Raw genomic sequence first — 24,748 nt, 5'->3', positions numbered from 1 at the left:
AACTTTTTATAATAAAGCTAAACTAATTATAATTTTTAATTAAAATTGATTTTTTTTACATAATGAAGTAATTATTAATTTGACAAATAGAACAAGCCAGTCGATATTGAATATATTTAAAATTGTGTGTAACTTGTTTTTTTTGTGTGCCTAATGTAATCAAGAAAAGAGATCTTTGGCAGAAATTATTTATTTTATCATGACCATGTTTAGCCTTTAGAAATTATTTTGCATTTTGTTAATATGCATGGTTCTCCCGGTTTTCGAAAAACATTGAAAGTCTTTTAATTTTGTTGGAAATAATCAGGTCCTCAAAAAGTCCTTGAATTCTCTGATAAGATCCTGGAAAATGTTTTAATTTTTCTCAGAATAATTTTTAAAATAATAATTCTTTCCTATAAAAAGCACAAAAAAAAGAAACTTTAACCAAGATAATAAAAATTTCAATTACTTCCCTTCTTTTCCATCCTTTCGCTGTTTTCTTTACTGAAGAATAATTTAAGGTCAGCTAAGTGGGAGTTTGATCAAAATTTATAAAAATTCCCTTATCCTCTCCTGTGATTGGATTACAAAGTACAAGTATGGTGTGGGGGTAAACCAATAGTGAAATGGAAATATTAAACGAAACCATACCTAGTATTAGCTATTTATAACCATGTACTAAATTTTAAATGAAAAATGAAAATTAATGTTTTATTTCGATTCGAAGAGAATGGAAGGGGCTTACTGAGATTCTAATGTTTTACTTTTCTAATACCAAAAGTCTGGTAATTTCTGATAGATGCAATTTATCATGCTATCAAATATGAAATTGTAACGAAATTTGCACTCACATAATTTTCGAAAAGTTCCATTGAGTAAATTCTTGAAGGTGAAAGTGGAATATATAATTTTTACGTTTTTCTCTCCAGATTATCATTCACCTCGAGAAAGTCAGAATCTCTAGCAAATAATTTTCGCTTTTGTACATAGCAGTTACTGCTAGATCTGCAGTGTTTCTTCGAATTCTAAATGTAGTCATTGTATTAACTTCATTATTATGATGGACAAATATTATTATCTTTAATACTTAACTTCGTTATTTTAATTTTTTAATTAGGATCAATAATTTTTTTATCCTTTATGTTCAGATTTTTACATTTAGTTTTTCCACTAATGAATAAAATGTAGTTATTTAGATTCCGTGAATTATAAATCAAACATCGTGATTGGCATGAAAGTGATTTACCAATCACGTGTCAAAGATCTCATTAAAGCGATTTTTAAATCATTAAAGCTATTAGCGATTTTTATAGCTTTAAAATGCTTTCTGAATCATACAAAATGATATGTAAATACGTATCACTTTGTAATGTTTAATTAAATATTTTCTAAATCATGCATCACAATTCTCAGTTTTACAAATTTACGAGTCATGCATTAGAATTTGTGCTAGACAGATTTAGGAATCATGCTTCGTAACTATCATAAGAGGGATTTAAGAATTACCATTTGCAATTCTCATCATATTTATTTTTGCATTATACATAAAGATTCTAATTTAAGTTTCTTATTGAATCAAAATTTACATTTTACATTGCAATGATTACCAAATTACGCATTAGTTTTTGTATAAAAGAATATATATATTATGTATATATTATATATACATGTAACATAAAAAGCTTCAATTAATCTTTTTGTGTTATTCCTTTTCTGTAAATCCTTTTCTTAATTTATTATTCAAAACGAAGCTCTTTCTCACACTCTTAAATTCATATCCTGTCTATTAATCTATTTTTGGCTCAAGTATGCATTCATTAAAAGTAAATTTTTTTTCCCTTTGCTGTTTGTGGGCATCACATGACCTATTTAATAAACCAATTACAATTACTAAGTTTTCCCTTATTCCCTGAAATGAAACATTTTACAAATTTACTTTGCAAGATTTTCCGTAGCTTTTATTGAGGAGCACAACGATTTCGTGTCCACTTTGATAACCGTTCTCTTTCTAATAAATAATAAATAAATTTTGTACCCTCTTTCCTTGCCTAAGAGCTGTTTTTATCCTTCCACTCAACCACGACGTTATGTATATATATATATATATATATATATCAGGGTTCCCACGGTCCTTGAGAGTCCTTGAAAGTCCTTGAATTTTTTTTTGCTAAATTTAGGTCCTTGAAGGTGCTTGAAAAACGTCTTAGGTCCTTGAAAAACTTGATAGGTCCTTGAATTTGTCCAATACTGCTGGCGGCCCTTTTTATAAAACACCCGCGGATCTTTCTCGTTCTTTCTGTTTTGTTCCCGAACTCTCTCACCTGGTTTTTAACGCCACCGTTTCTAACCGGGCCTAGCGTCTTGGTGTCTGCCAAGCACGCGGAGCACAGCAGACAATCAATGCGTTCGGGGCGAGACTCCACTTCATCTTCTGTCACATATGCTTAGATCTTCTTTTTTCTTAACGAAACTGGAATACTCTCGAATTTTGTAACAATATGTACCTTGTAGTTTTCAATAAATTTGCCGTTTTACCATCCGCACTTGTCCTTACGTTTGCGTCATTTCAAAACTTTATTGTAAAGCGTATTCGCAAAGGCACGGCTTCGTATTTGTGTTATGTAGTTTAGACTAGTTATGCCTGGGAAGTGCTATTTTAATCCCCAATGGATGGATAATCAAGCTTATAAAGAATGGATTTTATCGATGCCCGAAAAGAAGTTCAGAGCCAAGTGCCGATTATGCATGAAGGAGATCGATATCGCGAAAATGAAAGAATCTGCTCTGAAATCACACATCAAAGAAAGGTAAAACAAAAGAGCAGTCTCATGCCCTGAGTTCTCTTTTTCCAAAGACATCAACATCTAATTCATCTGGTGTAAATACTCCTTCGACATCGTGTGCCCCATGTGAAACAGAAACTTTAGTGGCCGAGGTAACATTGTCTTCTTATCTGGTCAAAAGGAATGTGCTTGATGCTGAAATTCTCTGGAGTCTGAAGTGCATCACTAGTAATTATTCATGTAACTCCTGTGAAGGGATTAGTAAATTGTTCTCCAAAATGTTTGCTGATAGCTGTATAGCGAGACAATTTTTTTGTAGTGCCACAAAGTGAGCCTATTTGGGCTCCTTTGGATTGGCACTATACTTCAAAGGGATTCTTATAAATGAGCTGAAGAATGTTGATTGCTACACTGTACTCTTTGATGAGACGTTAAGTCAGTCTCTACCATCTAAGCAGATGGACATTATGGTAAGGAATTGATAATAAAGTTTGCACTAAGTATCTTACCTCCCAATTTATAGGTCATGGAACTGCAGAAAATATTTTGTCCTCTCTTTACAAATGCATGGATGATGGTTAAAAGCTCTCTAAAATACTTCAATTATCCATGGATGGACCCTATGTCACTTGGAAATTCTATTAGAAGCTTCAGTGTGAATTAAAAGAGAAATATTCCCACCAGCTCATATTCATTGGCAGTTGTGGATTACACATAACGAATAATGCTTTTAACCATGGTGAAAATGGGATATGTTCCTTCTAATTTTTATTTTCAGAAAGAATTGTTGCTGCATAACATTTAGAGAAGGTTGTGTAAATTATGGATGAATAATTTCAGAAACGATGCTTAATAGAGGAGAGGAGGGGGTTATGGAATAGTCACGGAATATGGAATACCTAAGATTTAACTCTGTCTTTCATGCAGCCTTCACATGGAAATACACAGGATTAAAGGATTTCACCATTAACACCTCATTACCATTAGTTATAGATTGTGCTGAAAATGATTTTGTGAATTAATATGTAAAACCAGTAGGGTTGTTTTTAAAAAAATCAGGGATGAGATTTTTCCGCTTTTTAGCGGATTTCCGCTTTTTTCACTTTTATCTCTTGAATTTCAGTTTTTTTTTTAATCAAAAATTCAGATTTTTCTAAAAATTTCACTTTTTTTATAAGTATTCCGCTTTTTCAGAAAATTCACCGATTTTCAAAGAGAAACAGAAAATTCAAACTACATAGCTAGCAATCCTTTCTCATTTTTACTTATTATAGCTATTTTCTCCCCTTTTACTACAGCAGCTGATAAGATTTTCCGAATTTTTTACCCGCCCTCCCGATAGATCCGATTTTTGTAGTACAAGCGACGCTGCTTCTGACAAGCCTTTTAGAGGTCCCAAAGCTGGAATCTGCTAATATCTCCATTCTTATTCACACGATTTTAATATCAAACATAGCTTTTCATATTTGCGTGTTACGATTCTTATTCACGCGATTTGAATATTGTATGTTGCGATTCTTATTTACGAGATTTAAAAATCCGATATTGTGATTCGTATTTACGCCTTTTTAAAAACCTATATAGCGATTCGTATTCACGCAAGTTTAAAATTAATGTCTTGATTTGCTCATGCGGTTTATAATATCAAACATTGATTTTCGTATTTATACATGATTTTAAAATAAGGCATTGGGATTCGCATTCACGCATTCTGAAAATTATGCATCATAACTCCTATTTATGCAATCTAAAAATTACGCATCATGATTCGTATTTACGCAATCTAAAAAGAATGAATCGTGATTTGTATTTACGCATTTTAAAAATTCTATATCCCAGTTTGTATTTCCTCATTTTCAAAATCGTATATCTAGTTTCATATTCATGTGATTTCAAAATCCATAATTGTTATTCATATTCACGCTATTTTAAAATCAACTATCGCGATTCTTGTAAGAAGTAAATTATTTTTTTAAATTAGTTACTATAAAGGTGACTGTTTTTCTAACGACGATTATTAGTATATGTAAGTGTTACAACATCAGAGAAACTGGAAGGGAATATATTCAAAACTTACATTCTGTGCTTGCAAAGAAGAAAAAATAGGATTTGTCACAAGATGTTTGAAGATGGACTAACGACTAAATATAGCAAACATAAAAGATATAGCAAACAAAAGCAATCACTTAAAAAGGGATTTAATTAAATTTTTTTTTTGGAAAAAGAGTTAATTAACTCATCATCAAAATTTTATTTATAATTGCTGTTATTTATGCTATAAAAGGCAAAATTCTTATCAAATAAAAAACAATTATCTAAATAGTTACTGATTGTCATGTAATTTTTCAAACTAAAATAGCAATTTTTGTATGTTAAGGAGTTACTATATATTTCTACTTCACTGTTATTGATATGTTTCAAAGGGCTCTAGTTAGATTAGACTATAATATTAACATAATGATTCGGTCCATTGTTAAAGTTTTTTTTCCCAATATAATTTAAAAAGTAATATTACTGATATATTTGCTATAAATCACATAACAGTATTTATTAAAAGAAATGAAATATTAATGTATATTCTCAGTAGTTTTAATTTGCTAAACCAGGTAGTTTTTCAAGTATTAATTGTCTCTTATGTGAACTGAGGAAAATTATAATTTCCAGCTTTATTTTTTCAATTGGTAATTTTTATTTTCACTAAATGTTAAGTAGCAATGTAATCATTTATATAATAATAGATTAGTACAAAATTGTATGTCAACACATTATTTATTACCTTAAACTGTCTGGAATTTATTATCAAAGGGTTGCGCTTGCGTAAAATTTATGATCGTAGAAATTCAGCTTTTTTGCCTTTTGGCTAATCTCATCCCTGAAAAATATAAATTTTAGTCCATAATACATATACTTTCTTCTCTCTATATAGGCAAAGCATTTAGGTATTATATTTGAAATTAATTATTGCCACAACAAGCATTGTTGCTTCTAGTAAAATAGAAGAGAATAATTTTTGAAATTGGTCTTAGATTAAGGTCCTTGAAAATTTTGTTGAGGTCCTTGAAAAGTCCTGGAAAGTCCTTGAATTTCAATCTCATCATAGAGTGGGAACCCTGTATGTATATATATATATATATATATATATATATATATATATATATATATATATATATATATATATATATATATATATATATATGAAGAACTTTCAACAGTATGAAGAAATTTTTTTTATTATTTGGTGCATATGAAATTTTTTTTAAAAAAATAAGTGCTTACTTTTGTTGAAAAATTTGGCTGTGCTCCCTGAAGACTATTTTCAAAAAAATTATGTCAATATACCTTAATAAAAAAAACTCAATTATTAATAATGTTTAGCTCTCATTGGCATGAAACCTTTAAAATATTTTCTCTTGGTGTTATTGCTTTTATTCTGTTTATTTTTCAAAATTAAAAACTTTAACACTAAAAAGTAATGTTTCTGTTAATTATTTTGTCCAGCAATCCTGAAATTTGACATTATTTTATCATGCAAGCATGGCTTTTTATTGGTATAATTATCAATCTGCAATAATTTAGACTTGTGCTTTTTAAAAATGAGTTTCGGTATTGAACAAAATTTGTCATGATTTTAACTATTTTTTTAAAAAAATCATGGAAAGTCAAGGATTTAGGTTGCCGAAAAATCTAATTTTTAAACTGGAATTTACCCCTCCCCCATTTCATGGTGTTCCGAATGCCTGAACTTGTAACAAAATCCCCACTCAGAGTCATATTTTATTAAAATTTAAAATGTTTTTATAATGTTCTTTAAAAATTAGGGTGTTCTTTCAAAAAATAAAGAAAAAACATCATTTCTCAAGCGAATTATGTTTTAAACTTCTGTGATTTCAGAATTTTTGTTATTATTTGTTATTTTTATTTTATCCAATTTAAATTCTTGCTGAAGCAAGCCAGTCATTGGCGAATTTTTTTAATTCCGAAATTAGAGCAGAAAAATCTGGATTTTTTCTCTCCTTTCCAGTCAACTGAAAAGTATTTTTGGAATATAATACTGCAGAAAAAAAGAAGAAAAAATTGCTTTTGCATTTTTTTCAGCTATTTTATTGTTTCAACTCTTTCTTTACTCTGTTTTTTTTTTCAATTTAAAATCTATAAATATGAAGATGCAGAGTATAACAGTTTTGGTTATATCTATCATTTCAATTTATGTTATTATAATGCTTTTTTAAATTTATTGTTGTGTTTTTGTCCGAGAAAATAGTAACTTCGTTAGGTCATGAAAAATTCTTGGATTTAGTCTAGTAAAGTCATGAAAAACCATGAGTTTGAGAATCTAAAATGTAGCAGATACCCTGTATTTAAGGAAATCTTAAGTCTCTTAATTATAGTGCTACTTAACTAAAGGAAATTAATAAATAATAAATGAAATTAGTAAATTATTTTTAATGATTAAAAATGCCATAAAGGATCAGTTTTCTAGTATCAAATATTGCCTTTGTGTCAAAAAGTCGTTATTGATTTTTATATAACTTAAAAACACAATGGAAAAAACTGGTGGTATATGGTTGCATTGTTCTTTTAAGATGTAAACTTACTGATTTATTTTATTTTAAAGGTTATATTTTTGACTGGAGAAGGGGGAAGATTACGTAAAAATCCAACTTTGTTGAGAGGCAGAGATTTTGAGTTAGTACCTGAAGCTGTTTGGCGGGCACTTTCTCAGTGGTATGGTGGTTCTCCTCAATTACCCAGACAGGTAAAAATATTCATCAATCTTTAAGGTGTGTCATAATTTCAAATCGAACTTGTATTTTACGTTTGATTTCTTTAAATTTATTTATTTATTTTTTTTACTTTATAAATTCTTTACCTATTTTGCAAAATTTTATAGAAAACTTTTTATTTTACCTTGACAAAAAATCAGATAGTTTTTGTTGTTAGTGTTGGCTTATGTTTTTACTCAATTCACTTGAACAAGAATGCAACAGTTAAATTCAAAGGTCATATTTATGTAACCAGCCATATTTCTAAGTTGTTCAAGAAAGAGTTTTATGAGATGTTTCTGGTATTGAGCTGTTATCCTAGGGGTGCACAACCTTTTTGAGTGATGGGCCACTTGTTCAGTAAGTAGATTAATGAAAGGCCATATAAATTCTAACAAAAAAAAAACTGTTGAGTTTACAGAATGAAAGCGCAAAAAAAATCTGAGCATTTTATAGAGTAATATAAACAGGGACGAAAGACTTCTGCGAAAAAGCGGAAATTCGCTTTTTTTTCTTCCCAATTTTGAAAATTTCCGACCATGTTCCAAAAACTAAAATTTTTGGGCTATTGGAGAAACCCAAGCCGCCCGAACAATAGTCGGATTACCGCGACTTCCGCTACAGAATGGAAAGGAGTCTAGTCTAAGTGTTTTGTTTCGACAGCCGATATTTGATTTTTTTTTGGCTGATTTTCGGAATTTTAAATATTAGGAACTGCACCGGAATCTGCTAAAATCGCGATTTTTAATCAGACAATTTTAATATCAATCATTGATTTTCGTATTTGATTTAAAACTTATGTGTTGCAATTTTTTTACGCAATTTAAAAATCATACTAGCAATTCCTATTCACTCAATTTAAAAATCCAATATCGCGATTTGTATTTAAGCGTTTTTGAAACCTAATATCGCGATTTGTATTCTCGTGAGTTTAAAATCCAAAATTGCGATTCATATTCACACGATTTTAAAATCCACTATCGTGATTCATATTCACGCGATTTTGAAATCCGAAATCGCGATTCATATTCATGCAATTTTAAAATTCAATATCAAGATTCATATTCACATGATTTTAAAACCCAATATCGCGATTCTTGAAAGAAGTAGAAGTAAGTTTTCTCTTGAATTAGTTACTGTAAAGATGTGATATATTTTTCATTAGTAAGTAATTTAATAGTCGCACCTTCCTATAATTGCTTAATTTTTTTAAATATATTAGTGGTCAAAATTTTAAAATTATATTTAAGCAAAATTTAAAGTTAACTGTCTAAATGCTTCTGCCACTTTAAATAATGAATAAAAATCTCCCAGCATAGTTAAAAGTTGCTTTTATAAATCTCAGTATCATATAGAGCATTCCCTCCCCCCTCCTCCCAGTGACCTGCATTGTAAAAGTTCAGCTTTTTTATTTTTGTCCGCTTTCATGCCTGTATAAATTTGAATTAGTGGGTAATGTTGCTCGCCTCCGTGACTTCGATTCATAGGTACCCACTGGGTAACGATAAATGAGTCATAATAAAAATCAGAATTTTTAAGACAGTGAGAATGCATTGCAGAAACTGAAGAAAAAATTATTAAAAAACAAATAGGATTTACAATGCAATCGTAATAAATTAAGTATGTCAAAAAGTGATAAATTGAATGCGCAATTTATAATTTACGTTCCTTAATATCGTAATAAATGTAATGGAATTTTTAAACCGTGTGGAAATTAGTAGTTATAAATTCCAAAAAAACGATCTGAATGGCACTTGAATGTATGATGAAATTAGAAAAACAGAGCAAGTCAAAAAGGTATTATTTTAATGGGCGTAATAAAAATATTGGATTTTCAAAATCACCTGCTTTTTGAAAAAAGATGATATTGAGATAAATAAAGTATGTCAAAAGGTGATCAATTAGATGTGCTATTAATAACTCATGAGTCGTAATAAATGTTTCGAGAATTTATAAACCATGTAGAAATTAGTAGTTATAAATACCTAAAAACCATTTCAACCTCACTTGGATTTATGATTAAATGGGCAAAAGCAAAACGTGTGAAAAAATGATTATTTAAATGTGCGATTTGAAACTCGCTTGTCGTAATAGTATCGTAAAAAAATAATAGATTTTCAAAATCATATGGTAACGCGTAGCAGTAACTGCCTTTAAAAAAATCATTTAGATTTATAACAAAATCGGTACAAATAAGGAACATCAAAAAAGGACAAATTAGAGGCGCGATTTATAGCTCACAAATCGTATTAAATGTATCGGAATCCTGAAGACCATGTGGAAATGGGTAATTATGAATACCAAGAAATGATCGAAACATCACTTGGATTTATGCTGAAATTGGCAAAAATTTCTCAAATTCAAAATTTGCATATTGTAATATCGTATTAAAAGTATTTGGTCTCTTAAAACCATGTGGAATTTCGTAGCAATAATCAATGAAAAAGTGATCGAGAAACAGCGTAGATTTACAATGGAATCAATGCAAATTGAGCGCATTAAAAAAGGATGAATCAAATGTGCAATCCAAAATTTTTGACAATTTTTTTAATTTTCTGGAGAAAAAAAAAATCATTTCATTCAGAAGCAGGCCTCACATCAACAGTTGGTGCACCCCTATGTTCTGGCAACTTGTATATGACCTATCTGGAAACATGACAGCAAAACATTTTGAGAAGGTCATAACTGCCTTGTTTGTTGAAAGGAAATTATTTTGTTTAGGTGATTTTACCAAGGAATGGCATGCCTGAACTAGAATTGTACCTGCTGACTTTAAAACTTTATAGACATCAACCAAACACTGGTAGACCTGTTGCAAATCCTTGGGCTGGTGCTGTAGGAAATGTAGCTTCTTCTTATGGTACGTATTTAATTAAATTCTCTTTCAAATGGGATCCTTTTTAACCCATTTTCGGCCAATGGTGCGTAAACGCACCATTTTAGTAAATCATTTTTGAGTACCGTAGCGAATATTTTTCAATACTTTTATTTTCTGTTGTTTTAAAGGGTCTTAAAGACACCTCTAAAATATTTGTAATTCAATTAGAGTAAATAATTTCTCTTGAGAAATTTTTAAAGCACGCTAATTTTTGAACTTCAAACGGTTATTGAAAAAGTCCATCTTTTTAAACTGTATAATTATTCCACTTGAGATTTATTACATGTTTTTATAAAGGGTTAAGTTGTAAGTTCTGAAAACGAAATTAAAACTATACAAATATCCCAAAAAAATTTCAGTCAAATTTAATGCTGCGTTAACGCACGATTGGCCGCATCCATGAGAAATAGGTGAAATTTGAAAACCCACTTTTTATGCAAGGTTTCAGAGTTTTATTGAAGTTTTGTTGTATATTCACAGTTTTATTGTTAAGTTTTTATTTTTATCAGAGTTATATTGTCCTGAGGCTAACAGTGTTCAACAAAATATGCCATAAGGAACAAGCGTTATTTTGAAGTTACTTAGCATTGTTTCAATACCTGAGATGGAAAAATATAAATTTTGATAGCTTTTACTCTTCCTATAGTTTATTTGAAATTTTGAAAGGAAAGGGGATTCTTTGCAGCTCCCAAAAATCTCACAGGTGGTTGCATATTGGATGACTTCACAAATATGAAAAAAAAGAAAACATTGTGTTTCCTACGACATTGCATTCAGCTAGGATACAGAAACATGTGCAATGAAATGGAACGACAATGCTGTGGTAACAATTGTTACTAATAACGGTACCATTTTGCCACTTGTTAATGCTAAATGATACAGTCGCAAAGAAAGTAAAGAAGTTCTTTTTAAAAAAAATTTATATATACATATAATCGTTGTTGAACAGCCAACCCTATTTTTGGGTTTAGGACTTCTAATGTTCAACTCCTTAGCCTTGTAATTTTGAACCCAACCCGGAAGACAAGAGAATTCCTGGATCAAGTATTGTGAGAAATTCTCCTTCGTGGAGTACTTGATGGAACTAACCCGCATTTGCATAACATGGAGAGGAAAACCACGAGAACCTCCTACTGTTAGCCTGACTGCAAAGCGACTCTAACCCATGATCCATCTACCACTGAGGATATTTCATCAGCACTGTGGTCAGTGCCAGCCGGATGAGGATTCGTATCAACCAGCCATCACTGGGATTCGAACCGGGTTCGCCTCATTGGAAGGCAAATGCTCTATCCCTTGAGCCATTGCGGCTCAAAAAAAGAAGTTGTGATTTCACAACTCAACGTTGTTTCGGATTACAATAAGCATGTGGGAGGTGTAGACCTACATGAGAATACCATAGCTAACTACCGCATCAGGATTCAAGGTAAGAAACGATGGTGGCCATTATTTACAAACATCATTGATGGTGTTATAGTAAATTTTTGGAAGCTACATGGAATTTTAACTAGCTCAAAAATATCACTTATGGACTATAGGTCTTATATAGCTATTTCCCAATTAAAATCTGAATCCAAGAACAATCCATCTGGTGAAAGTTCATTACAAGTTACCGATTCAAACAAAGGTTGCTCATTATCCGCAGCTCTACTAATAGAAGTACGAACTAATAGAATCGGAGATACAATATATGGGCATGGGGAAAAAAAGCAAACAGATGATGTAAAGTGTGCAAAAACCACGCCATCAATTTATGCATCAAATGCAAAGTCCATTTGCATTCAAAATGCTTAGAAACATTCTAAGCATTTTGAATGCAAATAGAATTCATTAAAAATATAAGCGCTGATCGAAACAAATTGTTCATTAATCTGGCCAATGGTGTGTTTATGCACCATTTTATTTCTTAAATAAAGTATTATTTTTATGCACGAATCTTATTTTTTGTCTTATTGAATGTAATTTAAACATATTTCAGTAAAAATAATACCACATTTTATAAAATTTCTATCCTTTGCCTTAAATGGGTTAAATAAATTCTAATTGAGTATAACATAAGTTTTATTTTTGTATTGCAGCCCATCAGTATAATTGCTTTGTCAACCAATATTTATATTTCTCTATAACCTAAATTCTTTACATATCTTTAGGTGGTAATCCATCTTTGTACATGACTAATTTACCTACTGTTCATAAGCGCTACTTAGCTTATCTAGCTTCTTTTAGCCACTTAGCAACATTGCGTCAAGTGTTTGAGTTCATATGTATGCGTCTACGCTTGAGGCTAGAAGAAACTCGTCTATGGTTATATAAAGATGATGTAAGTAATTTTAGTTTTTAATTTATTGCTTGATTTTTTTTTGGAGAACTGTTAGCATAGTAAATAATGTCTGTTTAAGTTTGTAAAGAATCTTTAGCTTTTAAAATTAATTTTTAAGAGGGGCAACTAGCTAGAATTTTTAGGTTTAGTTAAGTTTGGTTTTTCTTTAACATATACTTCTTCAATGTGCTTTTTTACATGTTACTTCCATTGCCTAACTATATTTTTTCTGCTATTATATATATATATATATATATATATATATATATATATATATATATATATATATATATATATATATATATATATATATATATATGTATATATATATATATATATATATATGTATATATATATGTATATATGTATGTATATATGTATGTATATATTCAATTGCTGTTTTGTCTTAATAATTTCAAGTAGCCTTTAAGAACATTTTACTGCATTATTTTTCAGAAATATGTTTATTTCTGCGCTATGATATAGTAGTGAATTGTTGAATTTTTAAAAATTATCTGCTCTACTAATTCAAATAGCATCTATCAGAAATGTTTTTCAAGTGGTTTTAAATCATTTCTTTAAACCTAATGATTTGTTTAAAAATGTTCATTTTAAGCATAACCTATATGGATCCTATGCTAGTCTGCCGATCACTGGTCTACTGTACTGGACTACGGGCCAGTGGTTGTGTGTTTGAATCCCACCATAGGCATGGATTAATTTTCTCTGGGTTCTTTCTTCTGCATGAATGTAACCCGCCCTATGAATGGGCTTGTGGTTGTATGATATGGAGGACGCTACTCCACGGTCGTGGCTGAGCCACAGGTTCCCACTTGGTAACAATAAGAGGGTAGTGTTTCTGAGGCCAATGGGAAATAGATCAAAGTGACCGCCATTTAAAAAAAAAAGTCATATGCTAGCCTTGTTATCTTTTCTGTCATCTAAATGAATATACTTGAAATTTTTGACTATATTTATTACACTGATTATGTTATGATAATTTATATTAGAGTAATCTCACACTGCTGGAAGATGAAAACAGCTCTCTTCAGCAGTTAGGAATTGAAGATAATGAACAAATTCTCATTGAAGGTAATTTGAGACTTATACGTGTGCAATGTGTTTAAAAATATTCAAATTTTACAATATTAAATTCTCTCTTTTTTCTTAAGTGCGAAACAAAGATCAAACATGGCCGGAAGAGATGACTAATGTAATGAATGCAAAATGGGATCAGAAAAGCCAAGGTGATTTATTTTTATAGTGTTGTAAAAGAAAAAAAAAATCCTCTTTTAGAATGTAGCTTTCTTTCTGTTTTTTTTAAAGATTTATTTTTTAAATTATAATTTACAAAATTTGATAAAAATTTTGAAAATTTTTTTTAGTGATATTTCAATAATTGTAATAAATAGTAAATTACTGTGAAATATCAGAATCATGGATGCAAATATCAGAATCATGGATGCAAATATCAGAATCATGGATGCAAAATATTTCAGTCAAAACTTCATAGCTTTTTATCAGTTTGATTTTATTTAGTTATTTTTGGATCAAATATTATTTATAGTATACAAATTCGGCTTAAAATGTATTCAAAAAGACATTTATATGTGACTGACCCATGTATTTATCATTAGATACTGATAAAATTCTGTAAAATTGTTTAGACTATTCAGGTATGCTTAGTGCAGATTTAACAAGTTTTGAAACTGAATATCACCCATTTGATTTCCCAAACTCGAAAACAGATTGCATCCTAATCAGCTATCTGAATAATTATAATAAATTGTTTTCCATTATAAAAGTGCTGTTATTTTTAAAATATTTTTTCTAATAATTGTTATTCATTATAGGTCCTACAGAAAAAGGAGCTACAGGTCTTAATAACTTGGGAAATACTTGCTTTATGAATGCTGCATTGCAATGCGTCAGCAATACCCAACCTTTAACCTTGTATTTCAACTCAAATAGACATCTTTATGAGCTTAACAGGTGAATTGCAAATTTTCTGTTACTTGTTAGAAAGTTTTTTGTTATTTATATTAGCAGGTATGAAAGACTTCTGCGAAAAGCAAAAATCCGCTTTTTTCTCCCTATTTTTAAAATTTCCGATTATGTTCCAAAAACTTATATTTTTGGTGAGTTCAATAAGAGACACCCAAGCAGCCCGAACGATAGTCGGACTTGAGACGAACTCCCCCCTGCAGTAGCCTCCTGAGAAAATGATCTTCAGAAGAAAATAGGTGGCTTTGACAACCACGACTTCCGCTGTAGATTGGAAAAAATTCTATTCTTATTCAGATGATTTTTTTGTTAGTCATCGATTTTCATATTTAACTGATTTAAAAGTTACTTGCTGCGATTCGTTTTTATGCGATTTAAAAATCTTACTCACAATTCTCATTCACGCAATTTAAAAATCCAATATCGTGATTTGTATTTAATTGTTTTTAAAACCCAATATCGCGATTCGTATTTCCGTGAGTAAAATCCGATGTCAAGATTCGTATTGAGATATTTTTAAAATTCAATATTGCGTTTCGTTATCACGTGGTTGTAACATCAAACATCGATTTTCGTATTTATGCGCGATTTAAAAATTACTCGTTGCGATAAGTATTCACGAGATCTAAAAATTATGCATCGTGATTTTTATTTATGCAATTTAAAAATTCAATATCGCAGTTTGTATTTCCTTGCTTTTAAAGTCCAATATTGTGATTTATATTCACGCAATTAAAAAATTCAATATCGCAGTTTGTATTTTCGTGCTTTTAAAATCCAATATCGCGATTCATTTTCACGCGATTTTAAAATTCAATATCGCGATTCATATTCATACGATTTTAAAATCCAAAATCGCGATTCTTAATTGTTGAAAAATAGGAGCCAGCTTATAAAGTATTTATTGAAGACATCTATTACTAATCAAGAATGCACTTCATAGAAAACTGTGCAACTATATTTATTGAATATAAAACTTGAAATATAAAGAAAGAAAAACTGTATTAAATTGAACTAAACATAACTCTTTAACCTAACATAATTCTCTCTAAACATAACATAAGAGAAGAAACATACTCTATCCAAAGCAAAGATATTACTAACTAAATACAAAAACACCCACTTCCTTCTAGCTGAGATAACAGGAAGTGACCCAACTTCCCCTAGGAAGTGACCCAACTTCCCACAGGAAGTGACACAGCAAAGAGGAATCTATTTGTTTAAATTTTCCAACATTATTCACACAATTTTAAAATCCAACATCGCGATTCACATTTACGCGATTTTAAAATCCAACATTGTGATTAATATTCACGTGATTTTAAAATCCTATATTATGATTCATATTCACACGATTTTAAAATCCAACATCGCGATTTTTATTCACGTGATTAGCAGCTATGAGTAACATGAATGTATTTAAACGATAGTAGTAAATCTAAAAGGCGAACACAAAGCGCATACAGTCGATGCTACCGAAAAAAATAAATTCAAGTTTCAGTCAAAGTGACTAAAATTGTTAGTAACAATCTATCAGAAGATATTAAGGTGAAAGTTGGCGTCTGTTTTAATTTAAAATGATTGACCGGTAATTAATTTAAAATGATAATTAAGCTGCAACTTCCTATAATTGCTTAATTTTCTTTAATATAGTAATGATCAAAATTTTAAAATTATATTTTAAGAAAATTTTAAATTTCATTGTCTAAATGCTTCTGTCACTTTAAATACTAAACAAAAACTTTAAATACTAAATTAAAATCTCCCGGTAGAGTTGCTTTTATATACAGTAAAACTTCGTTAAGTCGTCACTCAAGGGACCGAACATTGTCGACGACTTAAGCGGAGTTAGAAATTTCTTTTAAAAAAAAACATTGAAGTTTTTTAATGGACTGCAGTAGGATTCATTGAAAAAAATTAGATTTTTAGAATGTAATACACATGCAAATAAATGTGTAGAAAAGGAATACAAATACTTTTGTATAGTTACCACTTTTTCTTTTATTTCTGAGCATTAAAATAGCATAACATAGTGGATTGATGCAGGAATTGTTGATTGCTATTAACCTTTTCCAATATCATCAGCGCCTTGAATTCTTCCTCTGTTGTGCCTTCAATTGATGTTAAATATTGTCTAACTTTCTCTAAAGCTTCTAATGTTTCAGTCTTGCTCGGCAGAATTCCACCCGAATTCTCATCATAACTATCCTCGCTGGAACTGTGTTGTTTTTCATCTAAAAATTCTGAAGTTAAATCTTTTACAGTCGCTTGTGAACAAATAGCGATGTCATTGTCAGTATCGACAAATGCATTTACGTCATTGACACTGCAACCTTTTTCATTAACAACTTGCAGCAAATTTTCTAAGGGCTCGGGATCGACTTCTTCACAGAGGATGTCTACGGATTCTGCATTGGCTACAAATCCCGCGTGTCTGAAGCAATTAAAAACAGTTTGCGAAGAAACTGAGCTCCAACTTCTATGCACATAATTGATCGCGTCTAAAACGGAAACTTCAAACTTTTCATTTTTATCCAATGCTTTTATCAGGTCCTTTACTAGCATTTTTTTGTACTTTCTTTTGAAGTCCCGAATTATCCCTTGATCTAATGGCTGAAAAAGTGCAGTAACATTTGGAGGATGAAAAACGATTTCAATAGCTTTTAAGCTTTCGGGCTGACTATGGACTGTGCAATTATCGACAATAAGGGCAACTTTTCTCTTTTGGCACCAAAACTGGGAATCCAATTTACGGATATGCCGTTCCCAAATCGTTGTAGTCATCCATGCATTTGAATTTGCTTTATATTCAACTGGTAGAGATTTAACATTTTTAAAACAGCGTGACCTTTTGCTCTTGCCTATCACTAGTGGTTTAAGCTTTTCATTCCCCTTCATATTCGCTCCCAGCGAAAGTGTTAGACTTTGCTTGCTGGCTTTTCCAGTGGTGCATTTTTCTCCCTTAAACAATAGAGTTTTATCAGGCAAAAGATGATAAAATAAGCCCGTTTCATCTAGATTGAAAACATTCGAGGCATCAAACCTGGATAAAATGTCCTTGAGAACACTATTCCTCCCAGGGACGTAGGTAAGGGGGGTGTTCAGGGTGTTCAAACACCAATTGTAAAAAGTCATTGTAAAAAGCAATTTTTCTTTTTTTTTTAATACTATAAATAATTTTTCCTTAATTTCAGAAAATTTTTAAATATTTTATTTACTCAAAAAAAAAAAAATGGAGAATTCCCATGACATTTTATTTTGAGGCTTTTATTAGTATGTAACAGGAATAAAATGATCACTGCTGCCTCTTTGCTACCCATTCATCAGGAGAGCAATAAACGCTTCTCTTCAGTGATTAAATTAGATAGCATCCCTTTCCTCATTGACTTACCACCCACAAAGCTTCTCCCCTCAGAAAAGTAGCCAGCCCGGCAGCTCATATTACACTGAGGGAAAATGTTCTTCGTTTCTTCCAATGGGTTCTATCTTATCTCATCTACTTTTTAAAATATGGGATATACACAGATCCTATTTACGGTCATAAAATGCATGCCTCAAACAAAGAATACACTTGGATTTCTAGGACAGCATATTGCATATATATGTTAACTTTTTTAAGACATAAAACTTCCTTGGCAATTTTTTCGGTCATTCTATCTGGGAACTTTGTCTTAGACACTCATCCTAAAAGTGCTTAGTGTTAGATTTTTCCTCTTGTTTAATGAAGCATTTTATTTAAAATTTCTTTTTATATTTTCTTTCTGATTAATTTTTATTTGTTAATTTCGTCCGTTAATTTTTAATTTGTATTGTGTAATTCTGTTACTGCAAATATAATGTGATCTTTTATTGGCTATAAAAAGAACTTGAATCAAAAATATTGGAGGTAAGCAAATATTTGTATTAAATCAATCTTTCCGCATATATGTAACATTTATAATGCTTTTATATTTCCGCATATATTTAACATTTAAACTGTACAACAAATAGATTTATTTAGTAAATTTGATTATTCATGCATAATTTTATTTTTAATTCCCAATCTTTGTTCTTATTTAATGATTATGAAATCGGACTTAAAAATGTTTGAAATTTTAAACTGAAAATTGAAACAACTTTATTATAATTCAGTCAGAATTGAAATATCTATATTACATTTAATTTTATAATAAAACACAAAAATTTCATAAATGAATAGCTGAGAGTAATTAATCATTCCAACTATCTTAGTATAAATGTGTAAGTGTAACTTAAAGTTTAACTATTTTTTAGAAAATGAAAAATACTTTCAATTACTAATAACTTTCCTTTCTTGGGATCTTATTGCGAGGGAAGTTACTTATGATATTGACAAATTTTTAACGATAACACTTCATTGCATACTCAAAAGTAGCGATATATGTGACAGTTTTATAAAATTAAAACAAATGTCAACAAACCTTTAAACTATCATAAAAATTACTGAAATGTTAATTAAAAAAACACAATTCAGTACTTTTTATGAATGATTTGAATCAGCTCAAATAGTTCTTTTTTTTGTCAACTTAATTTCATATATATTTATAGCAGAGTCGAGACCCCTTTTTCTTTAACTGAAATTTAGTAAATAATGAATATTTTATCCTAACGCAACAGATTAACAGGAAACCTTTACATCCACTTATTAAATAATATCAGTTTGAATTACAAAATATCAGAATAGTATCGAAGAGTTTTAATCTGTAAAGAAAAAATTTATTAAGTAATAATAAATTTTTCGTATTAATAAATTTTTCATAATAATAAATTTTTCGTAATAATAAATTCAACGTAATTCATAAATTTTCTGTATAATTAAGTTGTGACAACACTTTCTGAACTAATGTTTATTTTTATATTTAGTGATTATACATGCAGTAATATATATGAGCAATTCTACAAGTAAACGCCAATTAGGCGGCCAAAAAAAAAATTAACAAATTTTTGGGGGCACACTATTTCCACATGAATTTTCTTTTTTTACACCCTAAAAAGGCAAGAAAAAATCGTGAACATGAAATTTTTTCTTTGTGACATTCTTTAAATGTGACATACTCAGATAAATCTGAGCCATTTATTAAGATAAAACGATTTTTACATAAATATAATACAGTGGTACCTCGAGATACGAGTGCCCTAACATACGAGTTATTTGAGATACGAGCTATCGAACGAGCGAAGTTTTGTTTTGAGATACGAGCGACATTTGAGATACGAGGAGCGACCATGCAAGTCCTTCTCGTCCTCGACAATGCTCCTGCTCAACCACCGAACCACGAACATGACATCCTCGAAGAGTTCAAGTTTATAAAGTTTCTCTATCTAACACCACTCCTATCCTGCAGCCCATGGATCAGCAGGTGATTTCTAATTTTAAAAAGCTGTTCCCTAAGCACCTGTTCCGGCGCTGCTTTGAGGTGACAGAGAACACAAACCTCAGCCTTCGAGAGTTCTGGAAGGACCACTTTAGCATCATGATATGCCTCAGAATTATTGATCAGGCCTGGCTGAGTGTTACAACGTGGACCTTGACCTCTGCATGGAAGAAGCTGTGTCCTGAGAGAGTGTGTAGCCGAAAATTGTGCTGTGGCCTCAGTCTGTAGCTTCGAAGGATTCGAACCCGAAGTGCCAGTGGAGGAGGAGATTGTGTCTCTGGGAAAATCTATGAACCTGGTAATGGGTGAGAGAGACGTGAACGAGCTCGTCGAGGAGCACTCTCAGGAACTGACGACCGAGGAATTACAAGAGTTACAGTCGCAGCTGCATTCGGGAGTTCTGCGTGAAATTGGTTTCCAGGAAGAGCCAGAGGTGGAGGAGGTTACCTCTACAAGTGATATAAAAGAGTTCTTGGAAATGTAGGAGAGAATTTCACAGTTCATGGAAAAGAAACACCCCGAAAAAGTTGCAACTGGTCGTGCATCGGAGCTATTTAATGACACTTGCCTAACTCATTTCTGCAGCATTCTGATAAAGAGGACGAAACAAACCTCCTTGGACAGTTTCTTTTAATCCGGCTAAAAAAGCAAGGACCAGTGAAGAGAAAAGCAGTGACTGAAATTAAGCATGCAGTAGCATTTAAGTTGTGTGTAAGTGATCAAAATACAAAATATGTATTTACACTTTGTAAAACCAGTTTTTTTTGCTTTACATTCTCTTTTATTATGTTTTTATACAATATTTGTCATTTATAAATACATTTTTCTTATTCAAAAACACGTAACAGAAACAATTGGGGGATAGCATTTTTGGGGCTGGAACGGATTAATGGCATTTCAATTAATTTCAATGGGGAAAATTTCTTTAAGATACGAGCAAATTGACATACGAGCAAGGTTACGGAACGAATTAAACTCGTATCTCGAGGTATCACTGTATTATTATACTCTCTAAAATGTATTTATAGAGATTTCCTACTATAATATTATATTTTAGCATAAAAATTGGCGTTTATTTGCAGAATTGCTCATATCGTCGCTTTGAAACTAATCCGTGGTAACTCAAAAAACCAAGTTTTTCAGGAGAGCAATTTCTAACTTTACGCGCTAATGCTAATCGCGCAATGCGATAACGATTTATCTGCTCTCTAAATTAATTTTATGGAACTATGAAGATAACACTGTGTTTCTCTAAAATGGTTTTTTTTTTTTACTCAAAATGACCCAAATATCTCATTTTTCGATTTACTACGGTTACTTTCAAATCGACGATATGAGCAATTCTACAAATAAACACAAATTAGGCGGCCAAACAAAAATTAAATGTATTTTTTTTTGGGGGGGGGGGGCGCATGCTATTTCTACATGAATTTTCTTCTTTTTTACACCCTAAAAAAGCAAGAAAAAATATTAAACATGAAATTTTTTCTTTGTGACATACTTTAAATGACAAAATACCAATTTTAAATTTTTCCCGATTTTTTCAATTTAGAAACTTTGATTAAATTTTTTTATTTTTGTTTTTTATACTAAAATATAATCTTATAGTACGAAATCTGTTAATACATGTAAATACATGTTACATACAATCTGTATACAATACATACAATCTGTAAATACATGTTAGAGAGACATAATAATACTATTATATTCATGTAAAAATCGTTTTATCTGAATAAATTTCTCAGATTTATCTGAGTATGTCACATTTAAAGTGTGTCACAAAGAAAAAATTCCATGTTCACGATTTTTTCTTGCCTTTTTAGGGTGTAAAAAGGAAGAAAATTCATGTAGAAATAGTGTGCCTCCCCCCCAAATTTTTTTTTTTTTGGCCGCCTAATTGGCGTTTATTTGTAGAATTGCTCATATATATCTTGGCCAAAGAATACCTTCTTGTTCTTTGTTCGCCAAGATATATATATATATATATATATCAAGGGACCGAAATTTTTGTTCACTATAACCGGGAATTCACTATATCCGTTAAGTTGGCAATTTAACTAATGGTTCCCAAACTGCTCCCTTTTATTACACATTATTCAAATAAATGACTGAAAAATATTATGTAGTAGCAAAAAATGTGTTATTTTTCATTATTCTTCGTCTTGCGTGCAAAAAAATTAGTAATTTTTAGCTGATGAGCAATCCTTAGCATCAGATATGAAAGCACTTCCTGACTCTCAGATAATTTTTCCTGAATTTCTGTTATTCCGCTTTTTAAACCTGTCTAACCTGCCATTCGAGCACATAAAATTAGTCTCATAAAATCGCTTAATACATTCATCGACATTTGTCCAGATACTGGAAGATTGCGGCTTCTTCGAATGGTAAACCACTTCAGCAATGCTTCTTCAGCATCCTTGTGATCTGTTTTTCTCAACTTCTTTCTGCCTTCTAAATTTTTTCATGAGTAGAAATTATTAATTGTCTATTTTTCCCTATGTTACAAACTCAAGATTTGAATAGTTTATATTCCCTTCAAATATCAATTTGATTGCATCCATTTTCAATTTTTCTGACTATGCCCATTTTATCATCAATCGAGAACGTTTTACGTTTACTGGTCTCCAATCTCCATAGTTAAATTTGAAACACTTGTTTGCAGACTTTTTTTTAACTGAACTGAGAGCAAAAAGGAGTTGAAATGAGGGCCTTATCGACACATATTAGTGTCCAACCCTTTGACCAATAACGAATAATTACTCATTCCCTCTGACAGAAAATGCAGATTGATCTGCCTGACATCTGCTTGGTTTGTTTAGGGATTGGAAAGTGAGATAAAAGAAGCAAACAGGAAAAAATGCTTATCGCTACATTCCCCTCTATAGATGGTTTTAAACATTGGTATACGTATTTTATTTATTTTGAAGTAGAAATTTCAAAATTACTACAAAAAAAAAATGAAGAAAAAAATCAGTCGAAGACAGAAAAAAGTTCATTATATCCAACTTCCTCACTTTCTTAGTTCACTAATCCACAAAAAATAACATTATACGTGTATAGCAAGGCACGGGACCGAATATTTCGTTTACTATATTCTGAGTTCACTATAAACCGTGTTCACTATAGCGGGGTTTGACTGTATATCTTTCATGAGTATGTTACTGCTTAGTAATTCTTTATAATGAATGCTGTTTTTCCGTAATTTTGAATTAATCAAGCGAATAATTTTATGCTTAACTTAGGAAAATTTTATTAAAATTCAGATCACTTAAAAACGAATCACGAAGCAGATATGAACAATTTATCATTGCAACTGCATTCAATTTTTCATAAATGATCTCAAACTTTTTATTTGTTAACCATAATCTTGTGTAAACAGTGTAAGCAAATAAAATAACAATAATTATGCTGCACTAAACTAAATCTGACACTGAATAAAAAAAGAAATCAAGTTAACTAAAAGAGTAAACTGACTTAAAAGTAATACTCTAATTCCAAGAGTTTGAAGATATTTTATGCTTTGACTTGAAGTAACCCACTCCTTAATTATGATATATCGTTAACACTAACTAATGAAAAAAAGTCTTTGTTTAGCAAAATGTTTTAAGATTATTAAACAGCGATATTTAGTGTGATAGGCAATTCTTTAAATGTTGAAATGCCCGCAGCCACTCTATCGTAATCCTAATTTGATAGTCCGTGACCTTACGAAACACGGATTTTTTCATTCAATATTTATTTACGAAATATTTTGAGACTTTGCATCTAATTTTTTTTTCTTGTACTGTATATCTTTTTTATTTATTAAGAATTTTTTGTTACATTATTAAAGTTTTACACCTTCTATTTAATAATATAGTTTAACAGGATATTATTGATATAAACAAAAAGAAAAATTTGGGCGAAGATATATTCATTTACCGACTTCTGCGAATGTACTATATATCTGCGAGTAATTTTCGTTAAATACGACAATTTAATGTAACTGCCATTAAAATCTGATATCATGGAATAAAATGACAATTTTTTTAAAAGTTTATTTAACATCACTATTAATAGCTTTTTGGAATGATTTTACACATTGTCATTTTCCTGCGTTCTCTAAATAATTAATATAAACTATATTATTCCATCTGAGCTGTTTAATAAAGTCTTGTGATTAATAACACAAAGACTAACTAAAAATGAAATGGAACATGGAAGTAAAAGCTATGAAATTATAAATTGTAATTTTTCTGGCACTTGAATATCAAGGAATAATTGCAAACTGCTAAATGCTTGTTAACTATTGTACATTGCTCTCTATGAGGTATTAATTAGAGTTCTTTTAATAAACGAGCTTTAGAAAAAAGAAATATAGTTAAAAAAAGAAATATAGTATTCCAATCCAAAAGGTTAATAATTAAAAAAAAATTCATATGTGTCGCATTTCCTGAAAATTACCCATGAATTCTACTTCGTAAAGAATTCATCTTTTAAAATATATTATTTTGCCTGCTTAAACGCGTTATAATTTGCGGTGAACAGATGAATTTTTATTGATATTTTATACGGAGTTTTTGACAATGACGGTGGTTTTGTTTTAATGTTCGTTTTATTTGAATTTCGATTGTCTCCCAACC

At 30.5% G+C, this 24,748-nt stretch overlaps 1 protein-coding gene across 2 annotated transcripts in view; it reads left to right on the top strand.

Annotated features, from left to right (window-relative positions):
* Usp32 (Ubiquitin specific protease 32) overlaps positions 1-24,748 on the top strand; it is a 115,965-nt gene that overhangs the window by 42,687 nt on the left and 48,530 nt on the right. For both annotated transcript variants that reach the window (XM_043050113.3, XM_043050112.3), the window contains 6 exons: positions 7,381-7,521; positions 10,250-10,388; positions 12,557-12,726; positions 13,737-13,818; positions 13,899-13,973; positions 14,580-14,718. In XM_043050113.3, coding sequence (XP_042906047.2) covers positions 7,381-7,521; positions 10,250-10,388; positions 12,557-12,726; positions 13,737-13,818; positions 13,899-13,973; positions 14,580-14,718 — 746 coding nt within the window. The remainder of the gene's footprint in view (positions 1-7,380; positions 7,522-10,249; positions 10,389-12,556; positions 12,727-13,736; positions 13,819-13,898; positions 13,974-14,579; positions 14,719-24,748) is intronic.

The sequence above is a fragment of the Parasteatoda tepidariorum genome, chromosome 2 (assembly GCF_982258835.1).
Source record: "Parasteatoda tepidariorum strain Cologne lab strain chromosome 2, Ptep-v5.0, whole genome shotgun sequence".
Classification (NCBI taxonomy): domain Eukaryota; kingdom Metazoa; phylum Arthropoda; class Arachnida; order Araneae; family Theridiidae; genus Parasteatoda; species Parasteatoda tepidariorum.
This window is presented reverse-complemented; position numbering and strand designations above follow the sequence as displayed.